Genomic DNA, 20,356 nt, shown 5'->3' with positions numbered 1-20,356 from the left:
AAATATTTGTTGTATATGTAGCCCATCTGAAGAGAAGCTTTTGCTTAGGTTTGTATCATTTGAAACACAGGAGTGCTTGTCTGGTCTGATATACCTACAGTGCAATCCTATCCATGTCTCATCTGAAACAAGCCCCACTGAGTTTAATGGGGCTTTATGCTTCCAACGAAAGAGGGCAGAGGGGTACACTCTTGATCTTGCTATTCGCTTATGAAGACAGAGTTCCTCTGTATGTAAGTAAGTTAACCAGCTGCCCATTGTTTAAAACTGTTCCTGGGGAGACAATGGGCTATAGCTGATAATAGTCATGCTTGGTCTGCATACACACACACACACACACACACACACACACAGACACACACACACACACCATACCTTTAAAGTACATTTGAAACACATTCCTTCCCTCAAAGAATTCTGGGCATTGTAGTTTATCCCTCACAGAGCAACTCTTAACAAACTGCAGATAATTGGTTACATAACATTTATGGACTAAAAAAAATTAACGATAGCAAATACTGCTTGTATGCATTGCATGATTTCCATTCCTGACTCTAGAACATGTGAATTGTGGCAGTGGCTGTTTCTGTTTCCATATCTGATTATTCCTAGCTGCTGTAGTGCCACAGACTTAATTGGAAAGATGACAAAGGATGTGACATTGTGTGTTCTGAGCTTTCATTTTACTATTGTCCACCACTATATGCTCTTCCTTTTTTTTGGTGGGAATGATATTTAGCAATATTTGACATCTGTGCTTTGTGGGGTGTTTTCAGGCATCTGAAGGTGTTCCGGTGCAGTATTTCAATAACCTGGATGATCTGATAGAGTTTTACAAGAAAGAGAATATGGGTCTGATCCGGAGCCTTAAATTTCCAGTCCAGAAGGAAGAGGAGGAGGCAGCAGAGGAGCCAGAGGAGGATATCGGTAAGAAATTCAAAACACAGAAGATTGTGCTCCCAAGACTGTGAGTTTATTGGAAATAACAGTGTTAAATTGTCCAGACCTAATCAATAAAATTCTTGTAAATTCTTAGCCTTTGCCCACTATAAAGGCTGTCTTTCTTACACACACACACACACACACACACACACACTTACTTCAAGGAGCAGATGGGCAGTACTACAAATCTATAAGCCATGCCAATAGAAATTTTGACTCACTGAATGAAAGGTAGTCTACCATCCATGTATGGTGACCAGCCTCTTAGAGGCTCAACGAATGTCCTGATTTTGCTGCTTGCTTGCATTCACCTTGCACAAGTTTTGTGCAGGTCTAGGCAATGTTGTTGTTGTTGTTGTTGTTGCAAGTTTGCAGGACAACAGCTTAAACTGTTCTTAATTTTCTAAATATTTGCCCTCTTGACCATTGATTAGACTCATTGCTTAGGGTAATACATAATGTTATACAGCAGCTAATTGCTTTAAGTAACAGGAATAAGCTGCTACATATCCTATAATGGATTTAAGGTTCATTGGCTGTGCATTTAAAATTCTCTATAACAAAGGCATATTTAGTTCAGTACTTTCACAAAGGTGTCGTTTTCAAATTTCTTTTGTTGCATCTATAATTCTTTCCGATTTCCGATTTTTCTCATTCACTTAGCACACTCATTGTTCTTTGTTCATTAAAGTTTCTTACTTCAGTTTTAAATGTTCTTTTGTGCTTCTAAGCTGCAGAAGGCAGCTTCCGCACCAGAGTCATTTAGTACTGCTAAAACATAATTTTTATACAGTACAGTCATTTGGAACTGCAATTAAAACAGTTACTATTTCACCATTTTAAAACAAAATAATAAGAATAAAAAAAATGGAAAGCAATAGTTCAATCACACACACCCCTCTCCCACTTCAGGAAGAGAAACTGATTAATTGAGAGGCAATTCAGTATTGCTGTGCCCTCATGGAACAGAAAGCAGTTACAGGATCAGAAGTCACGAAGACAAAGCTTATATAGTTAAAGGCACAGTAGTCCTGGAAAAAAACCAGTAGTTCTGGAAAAAACCCAGTAACCGTTTGCCAGTCTGTAATGAAGATGCTGACACTGCTATTGCATCTAAAGTGATAGCAAGCACCACAAATCAGGTCTGAAAAACGACAACACAGAAAAACCTGGCATGAAATGGGTCATCTATATTCTGTGTAAAAAGTGTGTAAATGAAGCTTGGCAGTTGCTGACAAAACAGCTAAGGTAGAAGCAACCAAAGTTAGCTGGGGAGAGAGTCTGAAAAGTAATACCACACTACTTTAAAAATACCATATTGCTTCCAGCTAAGTTTTCATAACCATGGCTGCAGTTCTTGACAATTTGAATTTAGCAAGATCATTAAAAAAAAATCTAATCTACTACTTAAATTTAAACGGTTCAGTTTCTTAATATGCCAGCTGTATTTTGATTGCTCTGCAAGCATAAAGAAAGGAAGCTGATAATTAAGGTTGTATACTTCCACTGTGATCAGAAGGTGTACATTATACATGAAACCTCTTCAAAGCCGCACTAGCTCTGGCTGTGAAATTTGTGAATTCTTCACTGATATTTGGTTCCCAAGAAAATGTATTTTGCAAGGATGTAAATTTTTCCACTGCTTGGTGGGTGTGTTTGCTGATGTCAATCTACCATGAGATGTAAAATGATTTATTTCATTTATATCCCACTTTTCCTCTAAGAAGCTCAAGAGTACATAGGATGTTCCCCCAGTCCTTGTATCCTCAGAGCAGGGGTACCAACTTGAATAAAATATGGGGGGGCAGGTAAGCCCCACCCCACATAATTAATCACATGATGTGGTACATGCACACCATTTCAGTGGGCCCCTCAAATATTTTATGGGGAGCAAAGGGACCTTGCCTCTTATGCCTCAGAGCATCCCCGTGGCATAAACCAGCTGAGAGACAGTGACTGGCCCATGGTCACCCAGTGATTTTCATGGCTGAGTGAGGATTTGAATCCTCTTAACAGTGCAATCAAAAGCCAAGATCTTCCAGGATGAGCGAGTTTGGAATAGGCAGATACTGGGCTGTCTGGCTCAGCCAGTGCTTAGCCAGTGGAATGAAAGCCTGTGGAACCTATGGGTGTAACTGTTTTGGGGGTGGGGCAAGGGTGGGGCAGGTTAAGGAGAGACTTACACCTATTTCAAAGCTCTTTCAGTCCTATCACATGACCTGGCAACCTTAGCAGAACTTAGGCCAGCCTAAGGGTGGTATAAGTAAAACTCTTAAAGGTTTGTTCTCCCGCTGCCAGGCTGAGGACATCGGGGCAACATATGCTGGCTTAGTTTAAGCCAACGTAAATTCTGTTGATTTACCCAGAGTACAGCATAGATACCCTCAGAATAGCACCCAACTGAAAATTCAAAAAGCGATTTAAAAGTAGCATGGAAAGACAGCTGGAGAGCTTTTGGATCTTACTCTTTCCTTCTCCTTTGCGACAGATCCTATACCTGTGCCACCTCTATTACCTCCACGCAGCATGTCAGTACCACCTCTGGCAACTGAGGCAAAAGAAGATCTTTCTCCAAATGAACATGCCCAGGTGGTGGAAGTGAGCAAACCATCCCTTTCTGAGACACTGCTCCAGCGATTACAGCACCAAGACACCAGCAGGTGAGATCTAGCCATTCATTTATTTGAGGAAGTAGCAACAGTAAGTCTAGAAACGTATTTTACTGTGTTTTGCTTATCACAGCCATTTTGAATAGGGCCCCCAAGGGAGATCCTTTTACTAGGTGCTGCAGTAACAGGAGACCTTGCATGCGGTGGAATTCTCTTTCCCCCGCTATATAAAAGGTACAGGAGGCTGTCAACCCTAATACTGCAAACACAAAAATCTGCCACCTGATAAGAGGGTGGGGCTCAAAATTATTTTGCAGATGGCAGCTAAACGAGCTGGCTGGGAGTCCTCTCAGGAAAAGGTTAGAAGGGTTGTTTTTGTGTGGGTTGCAGACAGGAAGAACGCCTTCCTTCCCTCAGTATAAGGAGTTACTCATACATAACATAGTAATGAACAAGAAAGAGATAAATAGCTGGTGGAGCATCGTGGTCACAGCTGCAGTCATCTGTGTACATGCTTGGGAGTCAGTTCCATTGGGCTCAGTAGAACGTACTTCTGAATAAAGGTTCATAGGACCAAGCTGAGCTACAAATCAAGGTGCCCCTGCTTTAATTCTTGCCTACAGCACGAAGTTTTTTGTTCACTTTTTATTGCCCCTGTTATCTGCATTATTTACTTACCTTGAAAAAGTAGTTTGAACGAAGTAGTTTGAACACTCCCAAAATCACTATATGATTGTGCGTTACCATTACAGAAGTGGTGTTGGCAGCTTTCTCCCCAGACAGCTCCCTTCCTTAGAAAAAAAATCATCAATTTTTAAAGGATAAGCAGCAGAATTGGGACCTTCTCCCTGCCACAGCTGCCTCCCCTGCTTCCCTCCCTCCCCTTTGTTCCCAGGTCTGATATCACACTAACTCTCATTCACTAGGATATTTTGCCCATTTACAAGCTCATAAGCCTTAGTGGTCTTCCAAGCAGTTTCCCCCCTTTCCTTCACAGTATTCCAGAAGAGCACTTCAAACTCATCCAGGATTATTTGCGAGTTCATGTCACCAGTGATCTTGAGACAGTACAGCAAGCGCCTTGGAATCTCCCTCAGCTGAAGAAATTGCTTGCAACACTTTGCAAAGGACTTTTCAGGTAAACACAAGTTAGTCTGGACTCTGGAGGCACATTTCGATTGGTAGCTAACAGGGAAATTCTGTGTGTACAGAATTTGTATCTTAAGCCTTTCCTGAAGGCTAGTTCACTGAAGCAATCCTGCTGTAAACCTTGTTCCTTTGGGTGGGAGACTACTCTGTTTGCTGCAGAATCTGACCGACAAATATAGATGTTCCTTTCCCTTTTGAGCACACATGGGAATTACTATCAGCTTAACTCTTGTTATCAGTTCTGCAGCTCTACCCACACAGTCACATCCTGTATTGAAGACCTGCATTTTTTTTAGAGCTTCTTGCTTATTTAGCAATACATTCTAGAACTAAATTCAAGTTTCTAAAGACTGGCCTTTGCAGCTTGTGCTACAGAAAATCAGCACGGCATAATTTCAAGCAGTCTCCTTTGGGCTGATTAGCAACAGCTTGTCTGTCTAGCACTACACAGAGAGTGTGCTGGTCCCGGGGGGAAGGTTACCGTTGGCGTAGTCAAAGTCTGGTCCTGGGTCACTAGCCTGGAAACAGTTCACAAGGAGCGGGGCGAGGTCCAAAGCCGGAAGCCGGGCGGGGACAGGAACACTGGAGGGTCAGGTCTGGGTCCGGGCAGGAACAGGTACTCAACAATGACGTTGCTCCCGCAACCTGGGACCGGGCTGACTGCCCTTTATCTTCTCTGAGGCCAGGGGCAGTCCCGGCCCCCAGGAGACCCGCCTCTCCTGGCCTTAAGGCGAGCACTCCTCCTGGGAGAAACCAGTTCCCTTCGCCTCTCTGCCCTGAGCCTCTGCAGTTCAGGAGAGGCTGAAGGGTTACTGGGCCCAGGGGGAGACTCACCTGTAGGCACTGAGTCCTCAACCGCCTCTGGAGCCAGAGTGGATTCACCTGGTGCCTGCTCCTGAGGATCCGGCACAGGTGCAGGCACTTCAGAATCAAGGCCCTGCCCCAGTTCAGCCGGCCCTGGAGGCGGGGACTCCTGTGCAGGCTGGGATTCCTCCGGTTCAGCCTTTGAATCGGATTCCCAGGCCATCACAGAGAGGTTCTTATGACCACAAATCTCAAATTCATATCTTTCTGCTTTCAGTGAGGTGTCTCGGACTCTTCCTTCTCTGGAGTCCTTACAGATGGTGTTTGACCAGCAGCTGCCTCCAGGGCTCCATCGACATTCTCAGGTATGATCTGCTGGAGGAGGCAGGAGGTGGAGCAGGTTGAAATGAGAGCATCAAACTGGCAGGGGATGTGGGAAAGCACTTACTGCATAATTATGCCAAATAACTTGTTTCTTGACTTCAAGGGATGGAGCAGGGTCAGCTGCACTGTGCTAGCATTTGTTTTCTCAGTTCCCTCAGTTTTATAAGGTAAAGTGCATCAAGGTTCCTCAGACCCAAGACTGCAAGTTTGTTGTTACATCTCTCAGTGTATAGTTTTTCGCCACCCTTTTAGGGGAAGGGATACAGCATACCTTCCAACATTCCTGAGATGAAAATAGAGACATTTTGTTCTACAACAGTGTCCCCCATGCAGGGGCGGAGGAAGGGTGTGTGTGGTGGGGGCGGACTGCCCTGGGTGTCACCATTGAGGGGGGTGACAAAATGCTGGGTGGCACTCACCGCTGGGCCTGCAGCGCGCCCAAGCCACACATCTCTCCTGGGAGTGACATGGTGGCTTGGGCGCTCGCAGGCTCTGCGCTGCCCCAAATGCTCCACCCGCCGCCTCCTCCTCAGCTGTAGGGCCGCTGAGTGGGAGGAGGCATGCAGACTCCTCAGAGACCCTGCAGAGCATCCTGCCCCAGCTCGCCCCGCCCCATGGGCGACTGGCCCCGCTCCTGGATGCAGGGCATGCGTGCCACCCCAGGCACCTGATCAGCTTGCTCCACCGTTGCCCCCATGCAGCCCCTATATACAGTGGTACCTCGGGTTACATACACTTCAGGTTACAGACTCCACTAAGCCAGAAATATTACCTCGGGTTAAGAAGTTTGCTTCAGGATGAGAACAGAAATCGTGCAGCGGCGGTGCGGCAGCAGCAGGAGGCCCCATTAGCTAAAGTTGTGCTTCAGGTTAAGAACAGTTTCAGGTTAAGAACAGACCTCCAGAACAAATTAAGTTCTTAACCCGAGGTACCACTGTAATGCCAATGGAATAGGGAAAAGGGTATGCTGGCTGAACTGCCCCAGTGGCTGTTGCCAAGAGAAGTATGTAACACTACTGTACCAGCAAATGTCTTGGAGCCTTAGATGATATATGCTAAAACTGCGAGGCTTCCATCAGCAATGTAGTCTCTACGGTTGGCAGCTATGACCACTGCCTCTGCAAGGGGCCAGACCACCTCCTTCTCCTCCCCTTGCCCCTGCCCTTTCCCACTCCCTTTCCCCGCTTGCAGAATTTTGGACTCTGCATGACATAGTGAGAAGCCATGGCGGCTTAAGGGTTTTGATGACAGTCCCAGCATTTTCGAGGCAGTTGGAGACTACACAAAGCACATGCAAGAGGTTCTGGATCCAATCCCTGGCATCCTCAGGTATGGTCCAACCTCTGTGTAAGCAAATCAGGATGCATGTTAAATAAGCAGTTATCTGGATGGGCCCTCTGCATTTCTCTGGCAAGACTTTCCTTCCATCAGCCCACATAAATCAGGTATTCCAAGTACTTCTTCCACCTGTGGCTCTGTAAATGTCACCATTTCAGTTTTCCTACATGGCTTGGCTCTAGACTGCCTTTGCATCACTTGCTAGCCTCAACATGCCAAGTTTGAAATGCATTGTCTTTGATTTATCTGTTCAGCAAATTCGCTTAAATTCCAGGATGCAGGGGACTTGCTGACATAATATAAGGCACTCCAGTGCTGGCTTTTCTTTCTTTTTTCTGACATGTATCACAGATGATCTATGCTTGTGGTACAATTTCAAGCTTCCACTGAGGGAGGGAGTTACTTCACTGGTACCTAACACTTTGCTTCTTCTGCATTATTTCTACTAGCCATGTTGTGACGCCACCCGTGGAAAACTTGTCCAGTTGACTGGCTTGCTTTCTTCCATTGAAGACAAGGTATGGCAATGTTTGTTTTAATTAGTTTTAACTGCTTTTAACACTGAACTTTCAACTGTTATAAGCCACTCTTGGACCAGCTGCTGAAGGGCAAGTAATGAGTTCAGCACTGGAAACAATAATCTTCATTGCTCCCTCTTTATTTTCCAGTAGCTTTATTCACACACCTGTCATTCTTATGTCTATGTTTTCTTTATCTGTTTTCTTCTGCTAGCCAGGAACTAAAAGTTCTTGTAAGGTGTCTAGCCTCCTTCCTTTCAAACAATGCATAGGTCAAATCCCCAAGCTTCTCCTTTCCATAGATCTGGGCCCCAACTGCATTTAAAGCAGTATCATACCACCTTAAAGTGTCATGGCTTCCCTCCAAAGAATCCTGGGAGCTGTACTTCGTTAAAGGGTGCTGAGAATTGACCCTCTTACAGAGCTGCAATTACAAGACTTCCATGGGGAAAGGGATAGATGGTTTAAAACCGCTCTGGGAATTGCATCTCTGTGAACGGGTCCCCTAACCACTCATAGCATCCTTAGTAAATGACTCTCAGTTTCTCATTTTTTCCAATCTTATGTTCAGTTATCCACATTTCCACATCAGTTGATCACTATTATTTTTAAAGTCCTCATGAAAATTCATCAACATTTTAGTGATTTTTTTCTTAATCTATACATTTTATGTAATATCAATGTTTTTGGAAAGCAGTTTCCCGAAATGTAATGAATTTTTGTATTCTAGTTTCATTAATAGATGCATTTTAATGCATACTTTACATTAGTATGTATTTTTGTATATGGCCCTTTAAACTGGAGTTGTTATTGTGTTGCGTATTTTTGCATTTGTATATTGTAAACCTCCCTATGAACCTTGGATGAAGGGTGATATAGTAATTTAATCTCAGTAATAATAGTCTCAGTTTCTTCCTAATTAATATGACAGTCTGAATTTCTGTCACTAAATCAGGGTGCTTATTTATCGTTGCTGATCTGCGCATTATGACATGGATTGTCTTAATCTGGGATCTCACCAACTGCAGTTTAGGACTTTCAAATAGAAATCTATGTGCTTGCATTTTTACAGGTGAAAAAATTGTTGATTGAAGGGCCCGACTCAACACATCGACGTTCACTTATCCCTCCTGTAACTTTTGAGGTGAATTTTATTTCCCCCCTCCAGTAGTATAGTAAGTTTTTATAATGCTATAGAGAAGCACCATGACTGTCAGAACAGCACGTTGAATGGTATTAAATGTCATTTGTGGGTTAGCACAAGAATTAGGACTAGCATAAGAGGACCAACCGTTGTTCCCCCAGGATGTGTGTCCTGCGCTAGACCCAAATCTGTTCTGGAGGCTCGGAGAAAACCGCAGAACAAATAGGTAGTGGGTGAGAGAAGAGGGGGAGGTCATTCTATAGAATAATGAGAAATCTGTATGCTGATGGAGCAATCTGCCTAGTCCTACATTGACTCTAACCCCATGTTTTTAATTCACGGGTACAGTGCTCTGCTTCTTAAAAAAAATAACATTCCATGTCCACTCAACCAAAGTTCCTCAATACAGTACAGTGCCGCAAGAAAATCTGCATACTGGATATATATAGATGTGTGTGTGTGTGTGTTTGCATGTAATTATGCCGTGTTAAGAGCTAGTTATCTTATTCAAAATGGTAGGGGGGATCACTTATGAATAATGTTTTCCTTTTCTCATAGGTGAAAACTGATTCTCTTGGAATTCCATCCAAAATACATCTTAAGGTTGATGTTGAGTTAGGAAAACTCATTATCAAGAAAGCTAAGGATGGCCCTGAAGACAAGTTCTATACTCACAATAAAAGTAAGATACTGGGCTCATTTGAGATGGGTGAGAACACTGGGATTCACTGAATATTTTTGCTGATATTCCAGAGATCTGGCAGCCAACAGTACAGGAAATGTGTTTTACAATGGCACTTATAAATTCTCAGTGCACAATTTTTTAAGTTGTTTACTTGTGAGTTTTCTGGGTTTGAGCAAATCTGAGGGGGACACACACATACCCCTTCATTCATGAGTGCAAATGAAATAGGTAAAAACACAGCTGAAAAAGAAATGAAAGCTTTGAGGAAGTAGTGGAAAGGGGAGAGCAGAAAGGGAATATTAAGTCCCGCCCCCAACACCCCACCCAGACAAATAATCTGTGACACTGAATAGAGCAGTTGGGCACCTGGTTTCCCCCAATTTATTGGATTAGCTGCATATCAGATAAACCCAATTTTACAGGGGTGAAATGTTGAGGTTGAGGGTGCCATGTGGACTATGCAAATTAAAGAGGAATGCAAACATTCAGTAAACAGCTGCAAACACTCAATAAACTCTAGTGTGGGCAAGCCCTTCAAGTGTTTGGGGCCATAGAGCCTACACAATATTCCTTTGTGCTGAGCAGCTTCAGTGTTTCATGACCAGAAAGTGTTCCAGCAGTAGTTAGGCCTTGAAACCATAACAAACTTGTACCTCAGGCTCAGTCTTAAATTGCTGTCATTTTTAAAAAATCTAACCTTATTCATCATAGACCAGGAGGTTATAAATAGCACTGGAGTTTACAACTTCATATACACAGACATGTATCAGCATTGTAGTACATTTCATCTCAGAATTTGTGCTGCCAGAACCAGTGTTCTCTTGCTTCTTCTTAGTTCTACAGCTCATCAAGTCTCAGAAGTTTCCTAACAAGCTTGTAATTGTACTGGAAACAGAAAAAGAGAAAACACACCGAAAAGAATATGTATTTGCTGATTCTAAGGTAAATTCCTCACTATGGGTACTTGTGCACACTGAGCCCTTTAACGCAGGCAAGGCTATTTATGACATTATTTTGCTATTTTGTAAAAAAGAGAAAAAAGTAAAGAGAGAAAATAATCAAGTTCTGTCCCCATCCCCAGTAAGAGAATCTGGCCAGTGGTGTAGCGGTGGTTGCCAGTCCCCGGGAGGAGGAGAAGGAGCTTGCCACTGAAGCCACACCACATTTGGTTCCAGGCTTGGTCTCCTCCACCCCGTTTGAACACTGTGGGGCTGGCCCCTTCCCAAAAAAACATTGGGCCCCCCAAAAAAGGTTCTGTTCCTAGGAGATGGCACCCCTACATGGTATTCAATAACATATTCCATATGTGAGTTTCTGGAGAAGAATGTTGGCATCTTTGGGTGCCTTTGCCAGCAACATAGTACTCTCCCATCATCTCTGACCATTGGCCATGCTGGCTGGGCTCATGAAAGCTGTCGTCCAGCAACATCTGGAGGGCACCACATTGGCTCCCCCTACCCTATACCAAAGAGAAAACTAAGTGGAGTCTTTTAAGGGCTCTCATCCATTCAGTTCAAATAAAGCTAGAATATATCCAGAGAACGTTTCCTAAGCATAAGTGAGTCTGTAATAAAAATTATGCAGTAATATGAGTCATGCTTATCCTTTGTGTTTGCACAGGGTCAAGGAAATTGGCAGATTAGATCTCAGTCATTCATTGTAATAGATGAAAGGAGAATACAAACTTCAGCTCTGGAGCAGCTTAGTGGAAATTAGTTGAACTACCTTCAATCTTCACGTAGTTTAAGTAAAAGAATGACTGGAACGGATGCATAGCTAATGTGGTACTCTCCAGATATTGCAGACTGTAATAGTCATTAGACCTCTACTGGATGGTCTGGAGGGCACCATGTTGGCTGCCCCAGACCCAAGCATTCATATACTTATCCTGGTTTTTAACTTCAGAAGAATCTGAATTTTTCAAAATTCAGCCCCAGCATGACTAGTCCTTGCCACATGGCACGCCACCATGTGGGAGGAATTTGCTCCAGCCTCCGTGTAACAAGTGCAATCTTATTAGCCAGGTTTCTTTGTATTTTGCTCTTCCATTTTTAGAAGAGAGAAGGCTTCTGCCAACTTTTACAGCAAATGAAGAATAAGCATTCGGAACAGCCAGAGCCTGATATGATCACCATCTTCATTGGGACCTGGAACCTGGGTATACATTTTAGTTTTGTGTCCCAATCTTTGCTGTTTAGATTCCTACAAGTTTCGTCTCAATGAATTTCCAATAAAGTTTAGCATGTTTGTGCTGCTTGGTTCTAACGTAACCATATCACAGCTTTGCCAGCTACTGCTTGTTCATTGCTATACTCCTTTATTGCTTGAACATCTCTGTCATTTAATGTATTGCCTTCTTTTGTATAAGACAATCATCAGATAGGCAGATTCATCTATTCCTGGAATTTCCAAACATGGTGTTTGCCAGATGTTGTGGGCCTTCCATCATCCCTGACCACTGACCGTGTTGCTGGGGCTGATGGAAGTTGGGAGTTCAACAACATCTCAAGGGCACCTCAATGGCTACTCCTTTTTTGACGGGGGATCCTATTTCTAAGAGCTGGGTGGGGGAATCAACAAGGACAACCCACCCCACAGTAATTTTTCTGCTGAATTAAATATCTGCTAGGAAAGGAGGTGGTGACTTGTCCATCAGAGAAATGCAGATAAAATGTGGCACAAAGCATATTATCCATGTGTGTATGTCTATGTGAGATTCTGCATGTAGTAAACCATATAAAAGCTATCTCCTCGTGGGCTAGTGGAGAGTTGCAGGACAGCTCAGTGGTGGAGCTCTTGCTTTGCATTCAGAAGGTCATTAGCACCTCTGAGAAGGGCTGGGGAAACGTCCTGTAAACAATACTGCGCTAGATGGATCAGTTTCACATTGGTTTTGGATTTGTCCATCTAGGTGATGCTCCTCCACCAAAGAAGATCAGCTCCTGGTTTCTCTCTAAGGGGCAGGGGAAGACCCGAGATGACACAGCTGACTACATTCCACATGATATCTATGTGATTGGCACACAGGAGGACTCCCTGGGAGAGAAAGAATGGCAAGAGATTCTAAGACAATCCTTGCAAGAGATTACAAGTATCAGCTTCAAAGTGGTAAGGAAAGACATTTTTATTCTGACGCTTAAAGCAAAACAGGGATAATAGACTTCACTAGCAATGTATATCCTCCACATTGCCTGCATACTTGCTTCTTGAAGAAAATTTAGATGTTGTTTCTGAAGGCTGTTACATATATTAGACACCTAATAATAATAAGAGTAAGAATAACAACAACAACAATTTTATTATTTATATCCCACCCATCTGGCTGGGTTTCCCCAGCCACCTCTACAGCACATATTTTATTGGGGTCAAAAGTCTTATGCCACTAATTATCGTTCTACGCTGGATGTTAAAGATCAAAATTGATTCTGCTTCTCATCTCTAATATTAGGTAAAATATAGTTTGGGTATAATATGGGGAGGGCACCCTGTGCTTCACTTGAATTTATGCTATTGCCCTAAATGCTGTTCCTCATAAGGAGGAATATGCTGTGCCAGTCGTTATCAAAAAGCAGGGCATATATTGAACCCAACTTCCATTCAGTAGTTTATTTCTGTATGCAATGAGGGTCACATCCACACCCCACATTTAAAGTGCAAAGTTTCCCCTGAAGAAGAGCTACGATTCTCATTCACATTTTACAAACTATGGTCTCCAGGATTCTTTGGGGGAAGTCATGTGCTTTAAATGTGCTTTAGCGTGGATGTGGCCTACAACTCAGTAGCGTTCTCATTTGGGTCGCATGCTTAGACAATAGAAAACTGCCTTATACTGAATCAGACCATTGGTATATCTAGCTCAATAGTGTCTGCACTGACTGGCAGCAGCTGCCCAGGGTTTCAGATAGGGGATATTCCCATCCCTACCTGGAGATGCCAAGGGTTGAGCTGGGACCTTCTGCATACAAAGCAGGTACTTGGTCAATGAACTACAGCCGTTCCCCTAAAAAATGGGAATCAGAGGTTTGTTTGAAGAGGATTTAGTATAGACCTCTGTCTGTCATAATACAAATAACCTTTACAGTGTGGTACCTCAGGTTACATACGCTTCAGGTTACACACTCCGCTAACCCAGAAATAGTGGTTCAGGTTAAGAACTTTGCTTCAGGATAAGAAGACCAAATTGCAAACATGCACTGGATTATGGAGAAAACCAGAGAGTTCCAGAAAGACATCTACTTCTGCTTCATTGACTATGCAAAAGCCTTTGACTGTGTCAACCACAGCAAACTATGGCAAGTTCTTAAAGAAATGGGAGTGCCTGATCACCTCATCTGTCTCCTGAGAAATCTCTATGTGGGACAAGAAGCTACAGTTAGAACTGGATATGGAACAACTGATTGGTTCGAAATTGGGAAAGGAGTACGACAAGGCTGTATATTGTCTCCCTGGTTATTTAACTTATATGCAGAATTCATCATGCGAAAGGCTGGGCTGGATGAATCCCTAGCCGGAATTAAGATTGCTGGAAGAAATATCAACAACCTCAGATATGCAGATGACACAACCTTGATGGCAGAAAGTGAGGAGGAATTAAAGAACCTTTTATTGAGGGTAAAAGAGGAGAGCGCAAAATATGGTCTGAAGCTCAACATCAAAAAAACGAAGATCATGGCCACTGGTCACATCACCTCCTGGCAAATAGAAGGAGAAGAAATGGAGGCAGTGAGAGATTTTACTTTCTTGGGCTCTATGATCACTGCAGATGGTGACAGCAGCCACGAAATTAAGAGACGCCTGCTTCTTGGGAGGAAAGCAATGACCAACCTAGACAGCATCTTAAAAAGTAGAGACATCACCTTGCCAACAAAGGTCCGTATAGTAAAAGCTATGGTTTTCCCAGTAGTGATGTATGGAAGTGAGAGCTGGACCATAAAGAAGGCTGATCGTCGAAGAATTGATGCTTTTGAATTATGATGCTGGAGGAGACTCTTGAGAGTCCCATGGACTGCAAGAAGATCAAACCTATCCATTCTTAAGGAAATCAGCCCTGAGTGCTCACTGGAAGGACAGATCGTGAAGCTGAGGCTCCAATACTTTGGCCACCTCATGAGAAGAGAAGACTCTCTGGAAAAGACCCTGATGTTGGGAAAGATGGAGGGCACAAGGAGAAGGGGACGACAGAGGACGAGATGGTTGGATAGTGTCTTTGAAGCTACAAACATGAGTCTGACCAAACTGTGGGAGGCAGTGGAAGACAGAAGTGCCTGGCGTGCTCTGGTCCATGGGGTCACGAAGAGTCGGACACGACTAAACGACTAAACAACAACAACAAGAAGAACAGAAATCGGGCTCCGGCAGCACGGCAGCAGCAGGAGGCCCCATTAGCTAAAGTGGTGCTTCAGGTTAAGAACAGTTTCAGGTTAAGAATGGACCTCCGGAACGAATTAAGTACGTAACCTGAGGTACCACTGTACTATGGCTTTAGGCTATATTACAGTTCAGCTGCATCAAACTATGTGACAGCTGACTTCCTTTTTCCTGATTAGGTAGCAATCCATACCCTCTGGAACATCAGGATTGTTGTCCTGGCCAAGCCAGAACATGAGAATCGCATAAGCCACCTCTGCATTGACAACGTGAAGACAGGAATTGCAAACAGACTGGGTAAGGCTTGCACAAAATGTACTTGACAGACACTCTCATCACAACAAGTCTCCCAAGGTTGAAAGATATGCAGAGAGGTGTTTTCAGTACCCGATTCCCACGATGGGATTTCCTGCCCTAAAACATGCACCCGAGCCAAAGGTTCATTTGTGCACTATTCTAACGGTGCGATTTGGGGTTGTCTCTGTGTGTGAAGTGGCAAGACCACTTCCAAAGCCTTGCTGGCTTACCGGGGCAGAAGGTATGGAGGGCAGGCTTACCTTTTTTGGCCACATAGATCCTTTTTTAAAAAAATAAAATAAAATCCTACATTGGATCTCAAAGGTTATACATTCAAATAAATGAGAGGAAGCCAAAGACTGAAACAGAATATGAAAGAGTATCATAAGATATGCTTCTTTTCATGACCACTCTTGAAAGTCACTGCTTCCTCTTTCAACTTTGTCAGCAAAATTACTGATGTATCCTTTGGAAATGTACTATAATAGCTGATATAATCCTACAGTGATTTGTGCTAGTGTACTCGCATGCAATAATGTACTCTCAGTGTTAGAGGTGTGCTCATCGATGTGCTCCCACAAATCATTCCATAAGTCAGATCAGATGTGAGTATGATGGGAATTCAGGAATGCCTTGCATCCTTGCAAATATATATAAATCCTTTTTCCACTACAATCTTATTCACAGGAATAATTTGCAGGAACTGTCCCATCAATGAAAACCGTAGTGTTTATTGCTCTGCTGAAAAATCTGTAACTGGAAGAATAGAACTTTGTTCAATTGCAGAGGGAAATTCATCTTTTACTTCCTTTCCTAAGTTTTGGGAAGAAAATATTCAGTGGAACTCTGCATTACACATGTGAAGTCCTGCTGTTCTGGTTTCCTCTTCTCTGCATCCGCTACTCCACTTTAGAAGTCTTTTGCTGTTCTAGTTAGCCCTGGGGGTTGGATTGATTTCTCAATCTCTCTGTTTCTTGTTTTGTTTTACCTCTCAGGCAACAAAGGAGCTGTTGGGGTGTCATTCATGTTTAATGGAACCTCCTTTGGTTTTGTGAACAGCCATTTGACTTCAGGAAGTGAGAAGAAACACAGGTAAAATTCTGAGGGCCATTGGAGAGCCTTGCAGTTGCTGACAGAGAGGTTCCTATCAGTACAAATATTCAAATTAGATGTGACAGCTTGGTGGTGGTGCTGGGTATTATTTGAACAAGAAAAGAAACACATGGGAAGGATTTCAAATAGTCACCCTTGCATGTCTTATCTCTAGGCATTGAGTAAGTAAAGGTAAAGGGACCCCTGACCATTAGGTCCAGTCGTGGCTGACTCTGGGGTTGTGGCGCTCATTTTGCTTTATTGGCCGAGGGAGCCGGCGTACAGCTTCCGGGTCATGTGGCCAGCATGACTAAGCCGCTTCTGGCAAACGAGAGCAGCGCACAGAAATGCCGTTTACCTTCCCGCCAGAGCGGTACCTATTTATCTACTTGCACTTTGATGTGCTTTCGAACTGCTAGGTTGGCAGGAGCTGGGACCAAGCAACGGGAGCTCACCCTGTCACAGGGATTCGAACCGCCGACCTTCTGATCGGCAAGCCCTAAGCTCTGTGGTTTAACCCACAGTGCCACCCGCCAATTTTAAGAATATAATAGCATAAAGGGGCCCCAGCTGGAGCAAATCAACAATCCATCTAGTTCAGGGATGAGGAACTCAATGGAAAGGGATAATCCTTTCCTCTGTTTACCTCTTCACTAAAGGTGCTGGTTTCTGCAAATAGCACATTTGGACAGCAAATAGCACCAGGGTGTGGGGTGGAATTTTGCACAGGGAATTTTTTTTTAAAGAAAAACTTATTCCCATGCACTGCAGTCCCAACTGGATTGGGGCCCTGTGCAGCTGCTTTTTCTGACAAAGGAAAGTGGCCAGTGCTAAGCATGCTGTTAATGACCCTGAGCTGCATTCTTTGGAACAAGAAGCCCCACTGAAGTATGGAACATATAGAATGTATTCAAAAAGCTTTTTTTCCTATACAAAGAGGCACAGATTATTTATCTTGGCCCAGATGGTTATTTGGACTAAAGACCTGAGGCTGCAGTCCTGCTGGTGATGTAAACAAAATTCACAAACATTGGCAGATAAGTAAGTCCTAGGCACCTGAAACATGTCTTCATTTTTCTGGGGTGAAAATTTCAATGCACCAGCATCTCCCCACCATGTGCAGCATAACAGTAATACACAGACATGGGCATGGACACAGGCCACAAACTGTAACTGTGATTGTACAATTTCTTCTTTTTCTAAAAACAACAAGTGAATAGCTGAAGATTGGGTTTCTATTGTTGTTTCTTCCTGTGGTTTAGAAGGGAACATTCCAGTAAAACACGAACAGAGGGGTTGTAACTATTTGTGCTTACAGGTCTCGCTTGTTTGTTGACTCAATGTATAGCCCTCCCTTTGCTGTGTGCTCCAGAAATAGAAACCATGCAAACATGCCAATATAAAGCAGAAGAGTCGAGCTGTGTTATATCGCAGTACTTTTCCATCTTCACATGCCCCAATTTTTGCTTCCTGAAGCAGTTGCAAATTCCCATGGCAACACATACTTCAAGGTCTTCCTTCTGTCCTCTGGCACACTCATAGATTGCAACAAGGTACCCCAGGCTTGGCGGTTGTCCCGTATCATTTGTTTGTGCAAGGCCCAATGTTGCAGTAGCTCTGAAGGTATTGAAACACTCCTGACTACTTAGCAGAAAATAAATACAAATAAATAATAAATAAATTCACACAGAGACAGTATGTATGGTAAATTAAAGCTGCCACTTTTTCTGCAGATTTGATTGCATTAGGGCATTTGAATGGAGGATCTTATTCCCAGAGCCCTTTTGGTTGTGTAGAGGCAACAACTTTAAAGAGATTTGGAAGCAATAATGTTGAATTGCTGCTATACGCATTTCTTTTTGCATTGTACCATATTCTCTGGTCAATCAGTTTAAATCAAGGTATACCTGGAAGCCAGCAGGAGGCAAATACAAGAAGCTCTCAGAATGCAGCTAGCACTATTGCAATGCATTGTATGCAGGTGTTTAAGACAACTGTTGTATAGTGCTACTGATGGCAAATATGCACATGCAGTCATAATTTGGAAGTTGAATGGAATCCGTTCCGGAAGTCCGACCTCCAAAACGTTCGGAAACCAAAGCGCGGCTTCTGATTGGCTGCAGGAAGCTCCTGCAGCCAATCGGAAGCCGTGGAAGCCCCGTCGGACATTCGGGTTCCAAAGAATGTTCGCAAATCGGAACACTCACTTTTGGGTTTGCGGCATTCAGTAGCCAAAACGTCCAAGTACCAAGGCGTTCGGGATCCAAGGTAGGACTGTACATACATATACACACAAAGCTATTTTCAAAGGTTTTTCTTAATTTGTGTGTGTCCTATAGTGAAATGTGTGTATATATATATATCCACTTAAAGGTGCGCCTTTTAAAATACTGCAAAAATAGTGCAAGGTTTCCTTCTTTCTCTGGCATTTAAATAGCTCTCACTTTTAATTCAATACATTTAAATAGTATGTGCTTTCTCTTTTTTCTACAGTGAATGTCATTTTTTAAAAAAAGCTTTCCTTTAGAGGAAATGGACTATACCACAAGCTGCTGACCCTTCAAGTTTAGACCAGTTTCACCAGTCGGTTAACTATCAGTAGGAAACAGAAAAACAGAACTCATAAACCTTTTCTTCTGGCAACCAAGCAGCTACGTCTTCCATTTAAATGTGTACAATGCCAAGCTAGTGGCCAAAGTTGGATCAGATAGTTCCATAGTAAGGCACAGAGACAAGTTACTCCTATACAGTAACTTTATCATAGCTGTAAACTTTTCCCTTTTTAAAAGGGAAATTCCCTTATTCAGAATAGGATCCTCGCAAGAAAAGGGAAAAGTTGACAGCTATGAGCTATACAGAACTGATTGTCTGGCTGTATACTGCTGAGGGTTTAGCCAGAGCCAAGACAGGGAAAGATTCATGGTCTTATCTAGTCCACTGTTGTCTTGAGCCAACTGTCTCTGCTGATAATGCTGCTGTTGAGAGGCCATATAATAAAATGGTATACTGAACGTTGCTCTTGTGTTTTAATAGGCGGAACCAGAACTACACAAGTATTCTGCGGTTTCTGTCACTGGGAGACAAGAAGTTGAGTCCATTTAACATCACCCACCGGTTTACTCATCTCTTTTGGCTGGGAGACCTGAACTATCGCCTGGAGTTACCCACAGCGGTTAGAGAGCCTGTTTATTTACTATTGCATTTTATTGTTACATTTCTATCCCACATTTCCTCCAAGGAGCTCAAGGTGGTGTACATGGTACTTGTCCTCCTAGTTTTATCCTCACAGCAAACCTCTGAAGTAGGTTAGGCTGAGAGAGAGAGAGAGAGAGAGAGAGAGTGACTGGCCCAAGGTCCCCCATTAAGCTTCATGGCTGAGTGGGGATTTGAACCCTAGTTTCCCAAGTCCTAGTCCAGCACTCTGCTACTAGCTAATAGTACTTTGCATTTATGCAGAACTCTTGTGAGTGGAGCATTCTACATACATACTGGGGGACCAGGCTATCCTTACAATAACTTTGCAAAGTAGACTTCTCTTACTATATTGTTACAAAAGTTGGGCACTACTTCCACTCTCTGCTGAGCAGTAGCAAAATTCTAGGGGGTTCCAGGCACTCACCCAGAACCCATCCTCCTTTGGAGGATGGGAGACGTGGCGGAGATGGTCGTAACTTTTTAAAAATGTGGTTTATTCATATGTTTACACCTTCACTTTGCATGGAGGGAGTTCCCATCTTACAGCTTGGTCATCTCAAAGAGGGGCTTGTTCCCAAGATAGACCCCTCTCTCTGTTCTCTTCCTTCTTCTTCCCAGCACACATTGCTAAAGGCACTCTTTTCCTGTCACCTCACACCCACACAACATCACCTTGGCAATCTTTGTCTGCCAAGATTCCTCTTAGATGGGCCATCAACACCTTTTGTAGGGCTAATGCCTCTATCCCAGGTGAGGCACTGCTTGTATTTTTCCAGTGGCCTACAATCTTCCCTTCAATACTCCAAATAATCAATTTATTAATTTCTGGGGT

At 43.3% G+C, this 20,356-nt stretch overlaps 1 protein-coding gene across 1 annotated transcript in view; it reads left to right on the top strand.

The window, feature by feature from the left end:
* INPP5D (inositol polyphosphate-5-phosphatase D) overlaps positions 1-20,356 on the top strand; it is a 65,757-nt gene that overhangs the window by 23,097 nt on the left and 22,304 nt on the right. Inside the window, exons 3-15 of the mRNA XM_053389656.1 lie at positions 777-927; positions 3,431-3,602; positions 4,549-4,689; positions 5,782-5,869; positions 7,676-7,744; positions 8,817-8,888; positions 9,447-9,570; positions 10,409-10,515; positions 11,629-11,731; positions 12,485-12,681; positions 15,120-15,237; positions 16,233-16,329; positions 19,363-19,501. Of these exons, the coding sequence (XP_053245631.1) occupies positions 777-927; positions 3,431-3,602; positions 4,549-4,689; positions 5,782-5,869; positions 7,676-7,744; positions 8,817-8,888; positions 9,447-9,570; positions 10,409-10,515; positions 11,629-11,731; positions 12,485-12,681; positions 15,120-15,237; positions 16,233-16,329; positions 19,363-19,501 (1,578 nt within the window). The remainder of the gene's footprint in view (positions 1-776; positions 928-3,430; positions 3,603-4,548; positions 4,690-5,781; positions 5,870-7,675; positions 7,745-8,816; positions 8,889-9,446; positions 9,571-10,408; positions 10,516-11,628; positions 11,732-12,484; positions 12,682-15,119; positions 15,238-16,232; positions 16,330-19,362; positions 19,502-20,356) is intronic.

This window comes from Podarcis raffonei, chromosome 5 (genome assembly GCF_027172205.1).
Source record: "Podarcis raffonei isolate rPodRaf1 chromosome 5, rPodRaf1.pri, whole genome shotgun sequence".
In the NCBI taxonomy this organism is placed as follows: Eukaryota; Metazoa; Chordata; class Lepidosauria; order Squamata; family Lacertidae; genus Podarcis; species Podarcis raffonei.
The sequence above is the reverse complement of the archived record's forward strand: the minus strand, read 5'-3'. Positions and strand labels throughout refer to the sequence as shown.